Below are 20,702 nucleotides of genomic sequence, written 5' to 3'. Positions count from 1 at the left end.
AACAAATCGAAAAAAATAACAAAAAAATTTTATTGATAAAAACGAATAACTTAGAATTAATGACTTTTGGAACAAATTTTTGTTATTACAATGCATAATACTATATCACTCAAGTCCTAACACCCAATTGATTCCTTGTACTAAAAATAATATTAATGGTTGCCATGCTAGCAGCCATCGTATCCAATCCAAAAGCTGTCCATACAACATATGAGGTTTTTCCCAAGGATTACAAAACATTTTCTTTAAATCAACTTTTTCCTTACAATAGGGACACGTTTCTTTTTTACCTACTATACACCATCCGCGTATACAAAATTCGTGAAACCTAATTTTGTTGGTTAAGGTAAAATGATTTTTAAATGTGATTATAAATAATCGTTGATTGTATCTTCGAACCGGTTGAATACCTATCTAACACGATTAATATCATTAAGTTAACTGACACAAGCTGTCTTTGTTCAAACTACCATTGCAATTGACACGATCCGTGTGAAAACAATGAACTGTACCTGCAGTGGGGCGTCAAATTGTGGCCAGAGTTTGCGCAATGACTATTTTTCCAAAAACGCTCCACAAAAGGAATTGTATAATCTCTGGCAGCAAGTTGAAGATTTCAACAAAATCAATATATTATGTCAAAAATAATACGATTTTAAAAACCAGCGATGATTTCAAAACTTTATAATTTTTGACACAGAAGTAAAATATCTTCATTTGCTAAATATATAAAAAAAAAAAAATAAAAAAAATCTCGGTCACAACTTTAAAAGGATACACATGATTACATGATAATTTATAGGTATTTTCAATAATACCTTCTTCATTTTCACTAACTAATAATTTATTACCGCATACTGCACACACACTAGGATCTAAGTTTCGAGTTGGCATTCCCTGAGGAGTATAGTACTGAAAAAAGAAAAAATATATTGTTTGAAACAATAGCCTAAAACGTCCACACAGTATTATTATACCCCTATATGTGACGCCATTTTATCTGCACATATTTCAGCGATATCTCGTCCTAATACACCATAATATAGTCCATAAAATACAAATAAAATTCCTACATCCATCCATATCTGTGGCGGAGTATTAAAAACTAAACTGAGACCAAAGAAAGCTGTAGTTATTATCACATAACCAATTAAACCAAGTGCGTAACTTAGTTTATATAAGAAATAAAACCATTTATATACCAGTCTAAAAGAATTTATTTATCAGTATATTTATGTTAAAGACAAGTCGAAAAAAAATCGATTAAAATAGACCCATTTCCTGAGATAAGTACGGCTAAGTAATAACTAGATGGCAGCTTCTACAAGGGTGCAAATAAGATTCATAAGCATTTCAAGAGATTACCTTCTATGCCTTGTCTAGATGTAATTATTTTGATTAATAGGGGATCATTGTTTGGTAAAGAAGCGATATGAAATAGAAATATAATAGATCTACTCAAATAAATTCACCTCTGTTCTCTGGCTATTCAAAACTGTTTGCAGCTACTTGTAATCATACTGTACTCAATTTATCTTGGGTTGCGGGTTTTCGCAATTGCAACAAATTTATAGACCAATAATCTAACTTAGACGGCATATGCATGAAGGCGATGCATTCATGCATTCAGCGTTTCAAAATAAATGAAAACCTGATCTAGACAGCGAAACAGGTATGCCAATGGATCTTAAAGTCTCGGTAAGTGCAATTTAGTAACCTAACAACCCATTTGTATCACTAGCGCCAACCTAACGAATAATTTTTGTATACCTCAGGAAAATGGTCCATTGAAATATAAGTATCGTTTACCTTGGTGTGACACCGTTTAACGGTTTTTGCATAGCTTTCCTTACAATTAATCCAGTTATACACGAAAATAACAACCAAATAAATATAAATCGCCACCAGTAATTTCGCAAGCAAATTACTAATGGAATCACCCACATTCCTAACATTGTCATCAACTAAAAATATAATAATAAAAATACAACGCTTATTGAAATATTTTTTTAAAAATAAAGAAACAAACCGAATAAGATCGATAATGCCATTGTTTCCATTGTACTAATAATATTTGAGCAACAATTAATGTTACAAAAAGTATAAGGACCATCTCTGCATGCATCGCATCATGCCCTTTATGTTGTTCATGTAATTTCTGATGTTCCAACCTAAAATTAAAAATAACATTTAAACTTAAAAGTAAGTACACCTCAGGTAAAAGGTAATACTCTATTGTCTTTTCGTAGTAGAAAATATTTATTCAAATGTTGATTTTTGATAAGCATATATTAACTTTATCAAGTCAGGGTTGCCAGAATGGGCGATTTATTGCGAATTAGTAAATTTTAATCATTCATACGCTCCAAAACTTTAATTTGTTCCATGCTGACAACTTATGATTGGGTAACATTTCAGAATATTTCTCTACTTTTGTGTATAGATACACTTAAATGAAAGTTTTCTGGCAACCCTGTTATCATCTCCTTAATAAATAAATAAAAAAAGATTAAACCAACATAACTAAGCATCATTTTTGGTATAATTTAATATACAATAATCAACGAAAAGCAAAGCTTAAAAACGAGAATGAAACCATAAAAAACAAGTGTATGTTTAAGGAGTCCAAAAAAGTTTTGATTTAGTGTCTAACGGTCGAATTTAGTTAACCTTCGAAAATAAAAAAGTGTTTTAGGATATTATTTTCGATAAAATACTTATTTCAAGAAGTGAAACCATAAAAATTATATTGCTCATTATGATAATATTAATCTTAAAAGATAAGCAAGAATTATATCAATCATAAACGAATGACGTAGCAAAAATTCCTTGTAGGAATAGCTAAGAATAATGTGCAGCCTAAATTTTTCGGAACATAATTAAGAAAATACTATCATCCGAAACCTAGAGATTTAAATTAAGCACCAACGGCCTTGTTATCATAAGGCCGCATATTTTAAAAACTTATCATGTCTAACTAATGGGCTTAAAATAATTCCTTCATAAGTAGAAATTAATATATTAGAAATTATGCGATATCAAACCAACATTATTAATGGTCGAATCCTTCTTATAAAAAAAATTAGCACTTTGATTTAGTCAAACCAGCTTCATTAGGAAGTAATTATTTAGTAACGTAAACGCGCTTAATAAATTTAAGAAGAGTATTTTGAATATATAAACGTGATCGTTATTTGTAAAGCGTTAATTTCATAAGTAAAGTTTCGGTACTTTTTTAATTGTTGTAACCATAATTGGTGTAACCATAGTGTATTTAGACATATAATGGTATCAAAAGAAAATTATCGTTACCTCCATTTTTCCTCATCCGTCAGTTCATCAAAGGACTAAAAGAAAATATAGTTTAATTAATTAAATTATATTAAAAACAAATTATATTGTGTACCTTATTTAAATCGACTGCTTTATGAATATCATTTTTAAAATCCATAACTGAAAATGACTTATTTACAATTTTGTTTATAGTATTGTTTGCAAATATTCATAAAACAATGAGACATTGGGCAAAAGTTTTTAATTTTTATAAAAACATATCTAAATTATAAAATTTGTACAATTTAAACAATTACAGGATAAATACAAGAATATTTATCATTCAGGATTGACATGAAGTTTGAGTATTTGACTATTAGTAAACGTCATATTGCAGTACCAATATGTTTATATTAGCAGTGAAGTTATATGCAGTATGCTTTGGACTGTTGTTTGCATTTGAATCATAGATGTATTATAAAATATAGACTGTCAATGATCTGTTTTGGGATTGGGCGATTAATTACCACCTTGTGTTAATGGAATTTTTATTTGACTTAGTATTTATTTTTTTAAACATTAAATATTGTTTTTTTCAATGATTTTTCTCTGTATTATATTATTTCATATTAATGGGTCAGTTGGGCAGTGTCACTTACCCCTTGTTTAAATATTTCGGAAAAAAAAATTAAAAAGTCTTACTAATACAAAACTAGAGTTTTTCAGGGACCCTCCATCTCTTGTTTTGAGATCCAAAATATTGTGGACAAAAATCTAAAGGTAGTTTTTGAGTCGTTTTTTAACCTGTGTCCTTTGGCATCGTAGTTCCCATACGGAAGAACCAATTTTATGTTTGTTTGAAAGGTAATTTAATGGAGAGTGTTCTTAATTATGTTCCAAGTACGAGTTTAGAGTTCTGACTAAAAAAGGGGCGATAATTTTCAAAATCGGCTCAGGAGAGAGCTATAACGATAAAACCGCATTTATCGAAGGTTTTTTGGTTTTTTTAAATTTTGAATTTTTTTACTTATGAGATACATGTTGTATAAAGTTGAATTCTTTATTGAGCCTCTAATTCAGGTTTCCTTTCAGATTGATTTCACTAAATAGTAATCTTACTTATGAACATAGTGCTGGTGTTTCTATTATCACTTGTAAAAAAGTAAACAAGGCTACTATAATTTAATTTAATTGATTTAATTTGATACTAAAATAAAATTATTGTGGTATGTTAATTTAATTTTATTATCAACGATATACATGTAAATTAAATTATTAAATTTTTTTAATTAGTTAATTTCTAAAATGCTATTAGTATAAGCAAAAGAGTTTAAAATTTAAAATAATTATCTTGTCCGGTAGAAAAACGGTAAGAAAACAAACTTTGGAAAAAATTGGAACCTAGTAAGTGGTTTTAAAAGAATCAAAAAAATTCGAAAAACAGGCTTTGTAAAAAAACAAAACGGAAAAAAGATTTTGATAAAAAACGAAAAGTAGAGGATTCAAGGGCAAAAAAAAAAAAACAACGGAAAAAGTCCCACTAGCTAATGTCAAATTTGTTTGAAACTTTACTAGAAAACACAGTTTATTTTTTTGGCTTGAACGACTAGTAGGAAATCCGTTCTGGTATCAAGTTTTAACTTTTAATGTCATCTTTTTGTAAAAGCAATTTCGTTGCAATAATATAATGTTTACGCATAATTTGCAAAAATGCAAATATGGTTGCTTCGGAAAGGCCTTGCGCGATCGGTAACGAAACATCCAACGGCAATTTAAAAAAATTATTTTCTTCGTTAAGAGTTGCTCCAAAATCTTTGCATAATTATTAATCTCGTAGATGCATTATGAAAGCGTGAAAACGCAAAGAAAAATGATAATTTAAGAACTATAATGAATAACATATACTACATATAACATACATTATGTGCAAAACATACATTATAGTTTATAAATTACAGTTTTCCTTTGCGTTTTCACGCTTGCGTTGTAGGTAGATGTTTCCTTACCGATCGCGCAAGGTTTTTCCGAATCGCCATTTTTGCATTTTCGAAAATTGAACGGAAACTTTATATTATTTTGCAACGAAAATTCCTTAATAAAAAGATAAAATTTGAGACCAGAACGGATTTTCTGCGAGTCATACAAGGCGAAAATAAAAAGCGAAAAACGCGATATTTTCTGTATTTAGTCTCAGTTTTTATTGTTTTGTTTAGATCTAAAGCCCTGCGGTTCTTATTTTTTTATCAAAATATTTTTGGGTTTGTTTTTTCTTAAGTATGTTTTCTTAATAACTACTATTTTTTCCTAAATATCCTGTAGAAAAACCGGACGGCAGATTTATTTTTGTTGTTTGAGATGACATCAATGTAAATTTTTCATCATTTAAAATTCGACTGGAACTTAATAGAGAAAATGCACCACGAATATTCTTTTAGTATCATCTTTTGGAGTTAAGGGAGAATAAAAAAAGACACTCAATTTAATTTTAGATTCAATATATATATATTTTTTAAATTTTTTGTATGATTTATTTTTTTTTTTTTTTTTATATATAAATATTATGTTACATAACATTACATAATATTTGTATCCACATAACAATATAATTTTTTTTTATTATAAGGCCTCATTGTTTGTGTTTGTGTGTATAATATAATAATTTTTTTAATAATTATCAGTAAAAAATTAGGCTATAAATTAATTATAATAAGTATTACAATATTATTTGCGCATATATTTCATATATAATTTATGTATAATATTTAATTTCAAATAAAAGAAAAACCGTGAAAAACGTTCAGCATTCAACTAATTATGGGCCCTTTTTTATGAAAATCTACATATTTTTTGTTTACTTTTAGCCAATCATATTTATAATGATAATAATTGATACATAAGTTTTTTTTTTTTAAATTACACATTACCTTTTAATATTGAATGAAATAATTGATTTGTTTCGAAAGGAATACGTTTTCAATTTTTTTTTCTTAAGTACGAATGCAATTTGTTAAGCTATTTAACTAAAAACAAATAAAATGGTGTTTCAATTAGCTTAATTGCTTTATAAATTCAATCATATTGGTGAATAGGTAACTTTAACATTTCAAAAAAAGATAATAGGCTTTTGTCCTAAATTTGAAAAATTGGTTTATACGTTATACCTGATTTATATCAAAAAATATTATTAAAAAAATATTACTAAAAAAAAAAAAAACACTATTTGCATTATGCATTTTGTATTTTCAAAAAACATTTCAAATTTACATCAAAGACAGTGTAGAGTGCCATGGCGTCTTGAATGACATCACGAATTCTCAAACAACCATTTTTGTATATGAAAGTTGTAAGCAGTTGTAAGTAAACAATCTTTTTTGTGTATAACAATAAATAAAATAACCTGCTTCGTTCTATTAAAATCTAAGCAAAATTAATAGTGTTTTTCTTGGCGTGGCGTAACACTTTGTTATTGGTGTTCGCGGTCACGTGATTGAATGCCTAATTTAACTGAATTTATTTTCTAAAAATAATAATGTCCTTATTTTTTATAAAAAATTATTTTGTGTTTTGTTATCTACATATCATGATTAATCATTAGAAACTCTTATCTATCGGATTTAGTCTTAGTGGAAAAAAGCCTATTGCCCGTTGACTTGCCAGTTCTTAAAGCTTTGGGATATATGGTGTCAAAAATAATCTTAATTCACTTATCTATCATAGTTTTTAACGAAGAATATGTCATTAACATAATTATTTTAAAGTTTCTAATTTTTAACTAACTTTGAAAAATTTATTGTTGGCGTTGCTATTAAACTGAGACGTCCAGGGCCGGATTTTCCGCGAGGTAAACTCAGCACGGACCAGGGATATGAGGATAGAAAGGAGAACGCGCTTGGAAGTTTTTGAAGAAAGATTAAGCTACCTATCTATTATATAAGTACCTACTCGTTAAAATTTATAAAATATGGCCACTAGAGGGGTGCCATTGAGGTGCTTGCCCAGGACGATTTCAACATTTAATCCGTCTCTGGTGGTTTAGTTTGCAACTAAAAACTTTAGGATTGAATGAATGATAATGCCCAAATTACTATCCCAATAATAATTAAGCAAGAATTATCATCAATTTAGTTTGAAAAGTTATAGTTAGCTATTTTTTATCATTTAAATGAAATAGATAGTCAGATAGTGACAGAAAAAAATTAACAGTTTTTAAAGTCTGCCAATGATAGGGGACATACTACAGTCACAAGCAGTGGAAACATGTATAAAATAACATGCATAACGCATTAATGCATGGTAACATTTGTTGGTAAAACCAACAGAACAACTTTTTACAGTCTGATATTCTTTTGAATAAAACGCGAGACAAAAAAAATTCACAAAAAATTTATTGGCAAATGGTTTTCTCGTTGCTATGAAGTTTGTGAATGAGGAAAAAGTCAACCAATAAATTTTAGATATATTGAACTGTCTTGCCTTTTATGGCAGATAGTAAAAAGTTGTTCTGTTATAATGCGTTATGCATGTTTTTTTTAAAATATATTTTTTCTGATTCTTGTGGCTGTAAATATGCCCCTTATCGTTGGCAGACTGTAAGAAAATTGTTTATTTTTTTCGTGCACTAGCTGACAGTCTAAAATAAAAAGTGTTTTTCACACTTATAAGTTTTAATTACATATTTGATACAAACATTAAATTCATTTTTATTCTGATAAAACTAGTTTAATTTTAATTATAAAATGATAAATTTATGGTGTACACACAAATATGGATTAAAGAGGATGGAACAAACAGCCAATAGTTTTTTTCCAGATAAAATGTGCATTATAAAAGCCCGACAATTGTATTAATTTACCATGCGATGTATACATTCATTTGTAGTTCGAATCGAAAGAGATATATAATGTATGAGGGTGATAAATTTACAGAAAAGACGGTCGGCTTTTATAATGAGTATTTTATCAGTGTATTGAGCGAGGCTGAGCCTTATTAGCTTTTAGATTTTCAGACATTTTCGATCGAATGTTTGTTTTGAGACGACGCAAACTTGAAAAGGAGCGTTCATTCGTCGCTGTTGCCATAAGTAAAAAAAATTACAAGAACACGAAGCATTTGGTAGACATTTGAAAACGCACCTTAATTGCAAATATTGTGAATATTTGACACCCTATCCGACAATGCTTTTTACTCAAAATTAACTTCGTCGACCTAGATTTTACGGAAATCATCGTGAAAAATTTAAGAGAATGGTTCCAAAAGTTGAGCGCAAGAACCTCCATCAAAATTTGCCATTTGTTGGGAAAGAGACAAGCAAAATTTGATAAAAATTGCGATGGTTTAAAAATATAATCTGTAAGTGTGTCAATAACATGTAGGTATCCGAAAATATTCTTTAACTGAATCAGTCTGTACATTCGAGCGTTGAGTCTGTTTTGACGCGAGCCATGGCTTCCACAATTCCAATTCATATTCATTGATCGCGGTTTTGAAAATTTTTATAAATTCTTCTCTATCGTGTACTTGTAACCACTTGAACAGCTAACTAATCATAAATGCGTTTCAAAAATGGCTGCATTTACAGGACTATATTGGTAGTTAAAATCAAATACAACTAATTGTAATTATAAGTATTTATTATCTGTAGTTTTAAATTTATATAGGGAGATTCTCAATGTGGGGGTGAATTTGATGACCCCCCCCCCACCCGAGCGCACGAGCCTTACTGCTTGCATTCTCTGATTTTTTATTGCTTTAATGTGGCGTTGAAATTAGGTTTTAAGTAAAATAAAGACGTGAAATTTTCGCACCCAGAAGGTGTCTGTTTCTAGATTAGCTTTTTGGGCACACTCCATAAATTTATCATAATAAAAAATTTCTTAAAAGACGATCCTCAATTTTTTAGTTTATATGAATATAATCTATTATTTTACTGTAGCTAATATATTTAAATTTGGTGTTAAACTTTTTTTTTATATTTCTTCAGTCCATTTAAAAATTCTATTACACATCATTAATTCATGTTAAAAAAATACAACAATTCTTTTTTTATAGCGTATTCGTTTTGAACAATTGCTTTTTGGTTAGATTATTTTACGTCTTACATTTGTAGCTTACAGACATTTGTAAATTAGATGTAAAAATATTGAATACAAGAAAATGTTCTTTTAATAAAAAGAACGTCATTTTATTGTGTTTGATATAAATTAAACTAAAAAGTTTATGGGCAGTATTCGGAAGCTGGGATATAATATAAGATGTCTCAAAATTAGATCTTTGTTTTTAACGATTAAAATTTAAATTTATTAAAATAGTATTGAAAATTGAACCAAATACTTACGATTAAAAATCATCATTTAGTAAATATGATGATTTTTTACCTTCACATATTAAGACTGTTCTATACACATTTTTTATTGGCGTGAAATCATTCTTTTAAAAGCGTGAAACTTTATAATTTTTTAAAGAATCCTCTAAAATATTTATTGAATTCTTTGATTGGCTTGAAACCTCTTAAATATTTATTCGTGAAAACAAATTTTTATAAATAAAAGCGTTTTTCAAGATAAGAATGGTTAAAGTAACAATTGAATTTCAAGCACTTCGATTATACCCTCTACTCTATCCATTTGAACTCATATTCTACTTGCCCTGGTTGTTTTTATTTTTAGAAAATCTTGTTAATTTTCCCAATTTTCCCTGTTCACATCCAGGCATATTGGAATAAGAAAAAGTACCTGGGTGTAAACAATGAAAATTGGAAAAATTAAGAGGATTTTCGAAAAAAGAAAGTAACCGGGGCAGTTAGAAGAAGTAACCAGGGCAGATATGAATACCTATAACATATCCCAATTTCAAATCGACAGAGTAAAGCGTACAATCGCAGTGCTTGAAATTCTATTGTAACTTTAACCATTCTTATCGGGAAAAACTTTATAAAAATTTGTTTTCACCAATAAGTATTTAAGAGGTTTCAAGCCAATCAAAGAATGATTTCACGTCAATCAAAAATGTGTATAGAACCGTCTTAAGTAGTTTAATTAACCACTGTTTGGATTACTTCGGAAGGACTCGGTCTCCGGAAAATGGAAGTTCTTGGTCCTCGGAATCGGAAAACTTCGACCAAGTATAATAAATTGATTTCAAGCGCTTTTATCGGTTACGCACGGTCAGTTAAGCAAAAAAGTTGGTCGAATTTCGGGAATTCATTTTTGACTCAAGGAAAATTTAATGCAGGATTTGATTTTGAGACACACTTATTTAGAAAAAGCAGAAAATTTCATAAAGACTTGACTTATCATTTTTAATAACTTCTAAAATGTTTAAAACAATTTGAAAAAACATTTGCAAATAATGTTTTTTCATGTTTTATAACATGACTTCCAATTGGCAATCCAGTTTTTTTTCTGCCTGTTTGAATATAGTTCGGTTCGATTTATTTTACATCTATTTTTACAATTTATAATACAGAAGTTACATGTTTTTGTGTTGAAAATTAAATATAAAAAATTACATTTGTGCGATGAAGAAGATTTGTGGAATAAATTTTTAATTTTCAAATTATCGGGGGAAAGAAATTCATGTAAAAATTGTGATTTTTCATTATTTTCGTTTTTAGGATAATATAATTACAAACATTAAAAAAGGTGTAGGTATAAGTATGGCTAAATCACATTTTATTTAAAAGTAGATTTTAATTAATTAGAAACGATTATTTGGTCTTTGGACTGTTTCGTTATAGTGAAATTTTTAAAGATAGTTTTTTTTTTTTTTTTTTTTTACTTATAATTTTTAAAGATATGATTTTATGCATATAGTTTTAGTCCTAACTATAATCAAGTGAAGAGCAGTAAAATTTGACAGAAATTCCTTAAATCATATAGAAATGATTCATGAAATCAATATGGTTAAAAATAACCTTAAATAAGGGAAGTTTTAAAGGTATAATTTGGAACCAAAAAATGTCTAGGAAGAAAAGACACTTGGAGGTTTTTTGTCTTATGATATACTAAATTTATGGCGTTTCTATTTTCGATGACGTGAAGTGTGGTAGGCCAGATATTTTCCTAGGACCATAATACCTTTAGTTATTTTCATCATTTCTCTGATTTCAAAATCAAACGTAATAAACGAACCCTTCTACAAAGTTGAAACTTCGTAAATGACTTTCTTTTGCCGAGACTATTAAACTCTCTCCCTAAAACTTTTTTCGAAAGTGTTGCGTTTTCAATGAGCATGATATGCATTGAAAAAAAAAAAACTTCAGAACGGCAAGTTCAAGGTAATAGGCAAGACCATCGATGCAGTATTTTTTCCGACAAAATATTTTATTGTTTAATAATAATTAATAATGTTATTATATTTCTCGACAAATTCGTTTTCTCAAACCGATATAGTCTAAATATGCCGTTATCATGCTCGTTTGAAAACGCAGTACTTTCGAAAAAATTCATATAGAGAAAGCTTGGTAGACTTGCCAAAAGGAAGCCACTCACGAAGTTTCAACTATGTATTAATCATTTAAAAGAGTGCTGTACCGCGGACAAGTAGGCACGTAATTAGTTTGTATAATTCTAGATGCCAGCCAGAGGGAATTTATTACACAAAAAATAAATTAAGTTTGTATTACTTAGTAAAAAAAAAAATTAGTTTACGCAAATTAATTTTTTCCCACTTAAAAATTCTTTTTTTTTTATAATTGAGTCTGTAATTTTCAGAAATGTATAAAATCGGAAATGGGTTCGTTACTTTAAGGAATTTCTTGGGCAAATAAAATGAAACTTTTTTTAAATACAAAAGTTAAATATTATTTGTGTGGAGTATAAAATTCATCTACTTTTTTAGTTATTTAAATTTTAGAATAATCGCCTTACAAAATAACAATTGAGGCAAAATAGCCAAATTTATAAAAACTGAAAATAATTAAATAGAATTTGATTAAATTTTTTTTATCTACTTTCTTGTTTTTATTTTTTACTATTGTTTAATATACTATTTTTTATTTACTATATTTTTTTAATACTATAGGATAAATTACATTGACTAAAACCAATATTTCGTTGAGCCTAAATTATTTGTTTCGTAAATGTATAGGTTTATGATGCGTTCGTTTTCTTGCATGGCTTTGCACGAAGAAGGTAAGCTTAAGGAGAAACGAATTTCTACGAATTGAAATACGTAACTGCATAACTATTATAAGAAACCTTGTTGTAAGTTAGGTACTCTTATTTTAATGGTGACTCCCAACTAATTAATAAAATTAAATAGTTGCTCTTACCATATTTTTGTGTTGTCGTTCGGGTTATTATTCACACCATTATGATAAGATTGCGTATTATGGTATATTACACTATACATATACAGGGTTTTTCAGCATAGCTTGTATAAGGTGTTTTTTAAGGAGGAGTCATAAGATGACATAAAACTATATTTTTAATAATATTTTTAGATTGGAATATGTGTAAAAAACAAATTTCATGTTTATACAATTTCATAATTTGGTTGTCAATAAACTCATTGTATAAATTTAGTATTGAAAAAAAAAACATTAGACAGTAGATATATAATTTTTGTGTGTGTGTATTATATATATATATATATATATATATATATATATATATATATATATATATATATATATATATATATATATATATATAGAATGATTTTATTGACACAAAATTCTGAGATTGTATAAATATGGAATTTGTTTTTTACACATTCCAATGTAAATATATTATTAAAAATATATATCTATGCTATCGTGTGATTTTCACTTAAAAAAAACACCTTAGACTAGGTATGCTGAAAAACCAAACCCTATATTTGTATAGTGTAATATGCCACGACTGTGCTTTGCACTGCACAAGGCTATGCTAAAAATTAAACAGCATCATTGAGTATTGTAATAATATTTAGGCGCACTCGAAACACTTGAACACTTTTATTCTATATAAAAATGTTGGACTGAAATGATAATTGTTAAAAATTTCATTTATTTTTTTTTATATTTAAATTTTTAATGTTGGGATAACAATAATTTATAAAATTAAAACTAACACTGGTGATTGGAAAATGAATATTTTCCAAAAAAAGCATTATATTTTTCACGGATTTTTGTTTGTTTTTGTTTTTGTTTTTTTTTTTTTTTGTTTCTTTAAATATTATTTTATTTAAGTTGGTTTCTTACCTCTCTTATAGTTGTAAAATTAATCAAAGTGTTCTGGAAATTTTAATCCAAACTGTCGTAAAATTTTTGATTTAGATGAAAACTATTTTTGAAGATCAATCAAAAGAGAATGATGTCGGTGTCTCAAAATGTTGTAAAAATATGTGAAAAATATTTTCAAACCCGAATAAACTTAATAGAAGAAAATTGTCTGAATACTTTCTGAATTTATTGTCTAAATATTTATTTTCCAATCATATTTATATATATATATATATATATATATATATATATATATATATATATATATATATATATATATATATATATATATATATATATATTTTGGTGTTTCTAAAGAAAATATTATGTTACAACTAAATATATTTTAGGTACGTGATTGGATATTAACTTTAGAAACATCAATTAGTTCTCTAATAACATTTAACACATAATGGACTGAGTTTTTTTCTTGACTAATATCTCAAGGATTTTATTAAATTACGACGATGTAAAGTATAGTAACCGTGTTTGTGTAAAATAAGAATCGATTTTGATGTATGTTTGGGTTAACAAAAATTGAAAGACATTTTCCAAACTGTTTGTTAAGTAAAATTTGATTCTCTAATTACAATAAGTAAAATACTAAGTCATGTGAAAGGTTTTCTAAGATATGTGATATTTTATTGCCTAAATTTTTTGTAAAACTTATTTAAATATGATTTTTTATTTTAGCAAAAGCTTCAAAGCTTAAAAAAAATGTGGTTTGTTTAAACTTTTGAGGCTACTTATGTACGTAGCTAAATCAAAATTGAGCCTATTAGGCTATAAAATATACAAAACAACATCGAAATCGATACTCATTTTTAAGACACTTATGTTTGAAAGTTTAAAACAAAAGTTATAAACATTGGTATTATTTATAGAATGTAAAGAAGTTTTAAATAATAATTAGATTAAACAATTTGGTACTTCGAGCCGGATCTAGTTGTGATCATAAATACTTTGGTATGTATACGCATATTTGGCTTTTTGCACGATTTTGAACGAAGTAAACCCGAATCTATACGATTTTAGTTGTAGTGTCTACTATCCTAGGCAGTGAACCGAATACATTCCTTCTTTACATTCGTTTAGAAATATTGAAAAAATAAAATTAAAATTACTGTAAATGGTAACTGGAAGATCAATACTGCATTTAAAAAATAAAATAAATTAATAATTTAAAATAAATAAATAATTTAAGTAATGATAAAGTTATCTCTATAACCATCCAGTTGAAATATTATGACCACTAACAGGTATTACACCAGGTAATTTTGGTAGCATATCAAATGGAGGTGGTTTATTGTATACATTATTATCATCATCATCGTCGGGAGTTTGTGCAGATCCAGTGCCCGTTGTTGTGCTGGATGATGTCAACAGTGGCTCTCGAGATGAAGTCGCTCCCTATAATTTGAATAAATTTATAATAAATCATTCTCAAAAAATCTCTTTTTAGAAATATAATATATGTTCTTTGATTGAAGACTTTGGTGGTTATACTATCCTAGAATATCCAACAAAGGATTTATGAATTCCTCGAAACAATATAGATAGAATTAAAGCTAAAGAAATTTCTAGAGCCAAGATCCACGACTCGGGAAATTTCATCCAAAGAGTAGAAATTTTTTTTAAATCTTCGGGTCAATGATTTTGTCTTTCAAAAACATTTTTTTCATTATTAAAGACTCCTATAAATTCAATATTAAAGAATTTTTATTTCTAGCCTCTGATATAATTTATATTTGTGATATTTTTCTATTACATGCGTAAAGCTTTAAGGATTCTAAAATGATACTGGGAAAGGGAGAAATAATTAGGTTGCTACAAATAAAAATCTTAAAATAAAGCAAAAATATCTAATTAACTATACAAAAATATATTAACTATGCAATGACTGAATTATTCGATATTAAGCCTTTCATACTGGGGGAAATGTACCCCTTTACAGATTCTGTCGGAATCTATTTACCTCCTCGTAATGATTTGCGATTGTGAGGTAAATGCAAATTATTGATAAAGAAAATTATTTTTATTAATATAAGAGAATCACTTCAAATGATTATTAGCAACTCACTGTTTTCTGGCTTCTTTTTTCACCAAGTTTTTGTGTGTGCAAATTTTAATTAACTAAATAGCTAACTTACCTGAAAATTTATTTGGTTTGTTATTCTGGGTCCTAAGTAAGTGTGAAACTTGGTGAATAAAGCAGTTGCTAATTTGTAAAAAATAATTTTCTTACCAACATATGTATAGATATCACATGGTCAACATGATACTGTATATAAATAATGGTCGCCTTTTTGTAATAAATCTTTCCAAAACTTTCTTTATATTGGTAATAGTTGTTACTAGTGCCTTCTAAAGAAGCCTTAGCGCCCTAGGCTTAATCATCAAGTCATGGAATTTTTTTTGTGTATATTCCCGTAGGAACAAAGTAATTAGCCGCTGCAATGTGATCAGTCTAAAGAAAGTAAACTATTACCATTAAAATTTTTATAGAGATTGGCTTTATGGGCTTCGAAATACATAGAGACACATTTTAGCGTTTATGCGTAAGTATTGATTTGTATATGAATAAGATTACTTCCTGCATCGTTTGTGGAAAAACTGCATCTTTTGTGGACGAGTAGCGTATGCAGGGTGTTCTATAATTGAGTGCAAACCTCTTCACTTCCTGAATAAGCTGAAAAAATAAGATTATGCTCATTACCAAATTTGGATCAGAGACCTAATTTACGAAATAACTAACCAAATCAATTAATAAAATATACATTTATCCAAATAAAATTCAATCAATGCAATACCACTTAAACAAAGGAAGTGTTTTATCATAGTTTGGGGAGTGACCTAAATCCAAAATTACTACAAAAAAACTTTTTTTGGTTGTTTATTCATTATAAAAACTAACCCATAAAAATTTCCTTTCGTTTTTAAAATAAGTTCTTTTTTCAGATTATTCAAGAAGTGAAGAGGTCTGCCTGCAATCAAATATAGAACACCATCGTTCCACCTTTTTCAGTGTACTATACGTCAATTCCTGCAGAAAAGAAAGTTCATGGATTCTTAACACATTATCGTTTACACCAGTAATTAATTTTAGAAAGATTTCTCTACCAGAACATTTTAAGTCTCCCGAAGGAGACTGAATCATTAGTGAGTAGATAATACCTGTGTAATGAATGATGTATAACTTTCAATTATTTTAAAACAAAATTGATACTACGCGAAAAGAAAAAATTGTTGAGAGCAAAATAAAAAAAAATATTGGGAATTCTACGACTAATGGACGTATGCTTGCACCTTAAATCTATACCTGATGTTGTGTGCTTGTTGTGGCAACACTTTCCTCGGTTGTAGATGGTGTTAAAGTTTGTTGATGGCCTTGGTGATGGTGATGATGATGGTGATGCAGTGATGAAGATGACGGTGGGTTGATATCAATTGTTGGTCGATCACCGCCACCTGGTATCTCAACACTCTGCTGTTGCGATTGTGTTTGTTCATGTTTTTGTGAGATCACCATTTGCACAACTTCTGTTACACGTGTTGGTACACTACTTGCACGTTTTAATACTTTCTTGGTGCCCTTTGTCATTACAGCAGCTATGGCATGCTCTACAGGATTATTAGGACTTGGAATTATAACAGGACTTGTGTTTCTAGACGCTGAGAATTTTTTTCGTTTTCTACGTAATGCCGCTAGAGCACCTGTATAATTTTTTAATATATGGATGATCGAATTGTATAAAGTTCGAAATATCAATTTATTTTTACAAATATTTTTCGTAGATATTTTAATTGTTTTTATATTATTTATAAAATTGATAAGAAATTAATTTTTGAATGTCATTTCGATTTTAATTCAGAATTTGAATAGTATTCTTTGAAAGTAGAATTATTTAAACGTATAAATCACTAAAAACAGAAATTTTTAAGTGCATAAATCTTTAAGAATAGAATTGTTTTGGAGAAAGAAAATATTAGGGCAGGTTTTTTGTTAAGTACTTAATATTATTTAGGAGTATAATTAAATCTGATATATCCTATACTATATATTATAAATGTGAAAGAAATGATGTTTGTTTGTTTGTTTGTTTGTTTTTTACACTTTCACGCAAAAACTAATGAATGGATTTGAATGAAACTTAACAATACGAGCATTGCTGTTACATACATGAATAACACATGAGCTATAATTTATAAAAATATATTTAAAAAAATTAAATTCAATCTGACATTACCATAAATTACAGATTTCTGTAAAAATAGTCAATGTAAAAGTTCATGGCCATCTTTTTGATTTACTCAATGAATTATGACTGTTTTACATTTAAAAATATAAAAAACTGTTTATAAATTTTACCTGTGTAAAACAATCCCTACCCTTATTTCGAGTGTAACGGAAAGGGAGTAAGTGAGAGCAAGGGAGGTGCGAAGCCTATAACATGGTGGTCTTTACTTATCTTCACTTTTAAACCCAGCGAAGCGGGTGGGTATCACGATAGTATATTATAATGGTGAAAATTTGGATGGATGAATGAATGAATGTCAGAAAACGACTTTGGCTAATTTTTATCCCGGAAAAATGCACGGTTCCTATGCGATAGCATACAGGAAACTGTATTTTATAAAGGGTTTTGTTAAAGTTAAAGTGAAATCGACTTTTAGCGCATTTTTCTCAAGAAGGATTGATAAATTTACACAGTTAACGGTAAAAACTGAGATGCAGCTAGTTAAAGTATAATTCTTAAAAAAAAGAAATATGATGAAATAGATAAATTTTAACGTAAAACTATTTAAAAGCGGTTTTTTTGAAGTACTGAAATCGTACAATAATAAAATGAAGAGTAGAAGTCTTTTTCTGGTGAATTTTAAATGAGTGTAACACAAGTCTCAATATTGAGGTGTTGGACTTAAATTTGATTATTGCAAGAATAATTAATATTGACACATATAGGTGTCTCATTTTCCCGTTTCTGCTTTAAGAGAAGCCAAGAAATATTTAAGTGTTCACTTAAATAGGGGAAAACTTGAAAAGAAGATAATTATTAGCTGTCATCATAGAATTTATCGTATTTACCGAAAAAATCGTAGCTGTATAATCGTGGGCTTACAAATGTATCACGAGTATATAAAATGAAAGGATATGAAATACTTGAATACTGATCGACGCTTAAAGTTTCAAAATTTCGTAATTTTCTAATTAACGTTAGTAAATTTCTTGAAATAAAGGTATAATGTTTTATTGGTTTATTGAAGGGGATGAATAGGCATATTCCAGGCATATTTGATTTTGAGAGTGAAGTATGTTGAAAGATTGGAAGAAAAGTTCAATATGACTGTATAATAAATATTCTCCTAATTTATTCATTTAAATACAAAAATTACATTTTTTGGAAAACAATACCAAAAATTCAAATTAAGGATGTAAAAATATTTCATGTAGTTCGAAGAAATTAGTTCAAAAATTAAATTTTAAATTTTCCAGTACGGTTGCATTTTTGGTGGTGTCATGGTTCCTGTAATGTTAAAGTTTTCATTAGAAAACTCTGGTAATTCGACACAAATAACTAGCCCAAATGACAACATAGATTTTTTACTGGACGCAACACAAATATACGACATAACAGTTTTTTTTTTTTGAAGACTTTATACGACATAAAACAGTGCAATACAGCAATGCTATTTATGTAGCCCAAAAAATAATACAGAATTTGCACATAGATTTTGCATACGATTTATTCAAAATTAAAATTTTTGTAAGCGACTTCATTTTTTGTACGATAGAGTCGAATGGATTCGAATAGGATTGTTTAATTAGTATCTACTACAAATAGGCCTCGGTATTATTTTGCCGAAAGTTTAATCGGAAGTTCATTATGTTATACTAAATTTTTTCGGTATCTGCATCGTTATAATATGAGTATATTCATTTCAATGGAATTTTTTATTATTATTTTGAATTAATTACTCTATTAAAAAGACAGTTTCATATAAACAAGCATTTAATTCGTATGTCACTAGTCATTAGAAACTATTTGAATAGGGTTAGTGATTTAAGGGTCAGTCAGTCTTAATATTTGACATTTCTTAATAACTACAAATTTGAGGGGCTGCTTACAAGTTCGTGTCTAACAATTCTTTCAAATTTTCTTGGTCGGGGATTTCTTTATCATGAAGTTCAAATTTTTTTACTTGAGCGGTAAGTTTAAAATTTATGAATATTCATTGATATTCATTTATATGGCAGGGCGGCCATTTTCGAGATATAGGGAGAGCTGAAAATAAAATGAGTAAAAGTTGAAGAACGATTCTGCTCCTTGCCAAATAAGTTCCCTAACGATCGCACAAATGTCACGTAATGCTAGTAGACATATCCTTCCTTCCTTCCTTTTCCGACTATTATTAATCAAACCATGTTACTTCTTTTCGGGCGTTATTCCATGTTATTCCTTTTTTGAGAGGAGGGAGAGAGAGGGAAATGTCTACCTGCCATATGTAACGTTTGTGTGATCATTAAGGAGTTTATTTGGTAAGGGACAGAAATTTGTTTCAATTTTTAGTAATTTTATTTCCCACCTCCTTCTATCCAAGTTAGGGTTAATGGACTTTTTGACGCGCCATATCTTAAACGGATTGTCTACTTTGTTGAGTGATGGGATAAATGATTTTTGCATTTTTTATTTAATTTTTGTATGTATTCTACGCGTTGCCTGGGAACTATGTTAATTAAGAAAAGGTCTTATATTAGAAGAAAAGTTTATTTTATAAAAAAACATAAAAAATAAAAATAAATTGATGATCGTTCAAATGGATAAAAAATGTATTTAACAGTTTATTTAACACGTAACAACACTAGTTTTCTGTTTATCAAAAATGTAAATAAAAATGTTCGCCACGAACATAAAGGAAGTACTGAACACGACGTAATGTAAAGATTATAGATAAATATTTCATCAATATAAATGGTTATTACTGATTACCTTCATCTATTTATGACTTTTGAACGTATACCCACCATACAATGTGATAGAAAATGGTGTTTTGTTTTTTTTATTATCGAAGTCATAAAATTTAAGAATTTTAGGCAGATCCGGATTCTTCAAAGTACAGAATTTCTAGAACCCATCATTGAATCAAAAAGTTTAAAAAAAAGGTTTTTTTAACGATGGGTTTTGAGATTGAAGCTTTCTATAAAAGACCGTCATTTTAAAAACAC

At 28.2% G+C, this 20,702-nt stretch overlaps 2 protein-coding genes across 2 annotated transcripts in view; both read right to left on the bottom strand.

Annotated features, from left to right (window-relative positions):
• Window positions 1–11: 11 nt before the first annotated feature.
• Window positions 12–3,627, bottom strand: LOC123292267 (RING finger protein 121). The gene is made up of 7 exons (XM_044872850.1): window positions 3,407–3,627; window positions 3,313–3,347; window positions 2,030–2,171; window positions 1,810–1,964; window positions 978–1,206; window positions 779–912; window positions 12–328 (listed from the first exon to the last, which is right to left on the bottom strand). The coding sequence occupies exons 1-7, from the start codon at window positions 3,449–3,451 to the stop codon at window positions 106–108; spliced, it is 963 nt and encodes a 320-aa protein (XP_044728785.1). The 5' UTR covers window positions 3,452–3,627; the 3' UTR covers window positions 12–105.
• Window positions 3,628–14,698: 11,071 nt separating this feature from the next.
• LOC123292894 (transient receptor potential-gamma protein) overlaps window positions 14,699–20,702 on the bottom strand; it is a 149,181-nt gene continuing 143,177 nt past the window's right edge. The window contains exons 18-19 of the mRNA XM_044873608.1: window positions 16,797–17,098; window positions 14,699–14,887 (exon numbers count right to left, since the gene is read on the bottom strand). Of these exons, the coding sequence (XP_044729543.1) occupies window positions 14,699–14,887; window positions 16,797–17,098 (491 nt within the window). The remainder of the gene's footprint in view (window positions 14,888–16,796; window positions 17,099–20,702) is intronic.

This window comes from Chrysoperla carnea, chromosome 2, assembly GCF_905475395.1.
Source record: "Chrysoperla carnea chromosome 2, inChrCarn1.1, whole genome shotgun sequence".
NCBI classification, from domain to species: domain Eukaryota; kingdom Metazoa; phylum Arthropoda; class Insecta; order Neuroptera; family Chrysopidae; genus Chrysoperla; species Chrysoperla carnea.
This window is presented reverse-complemented; position numbering and strand designations above follow the sequence as displayed.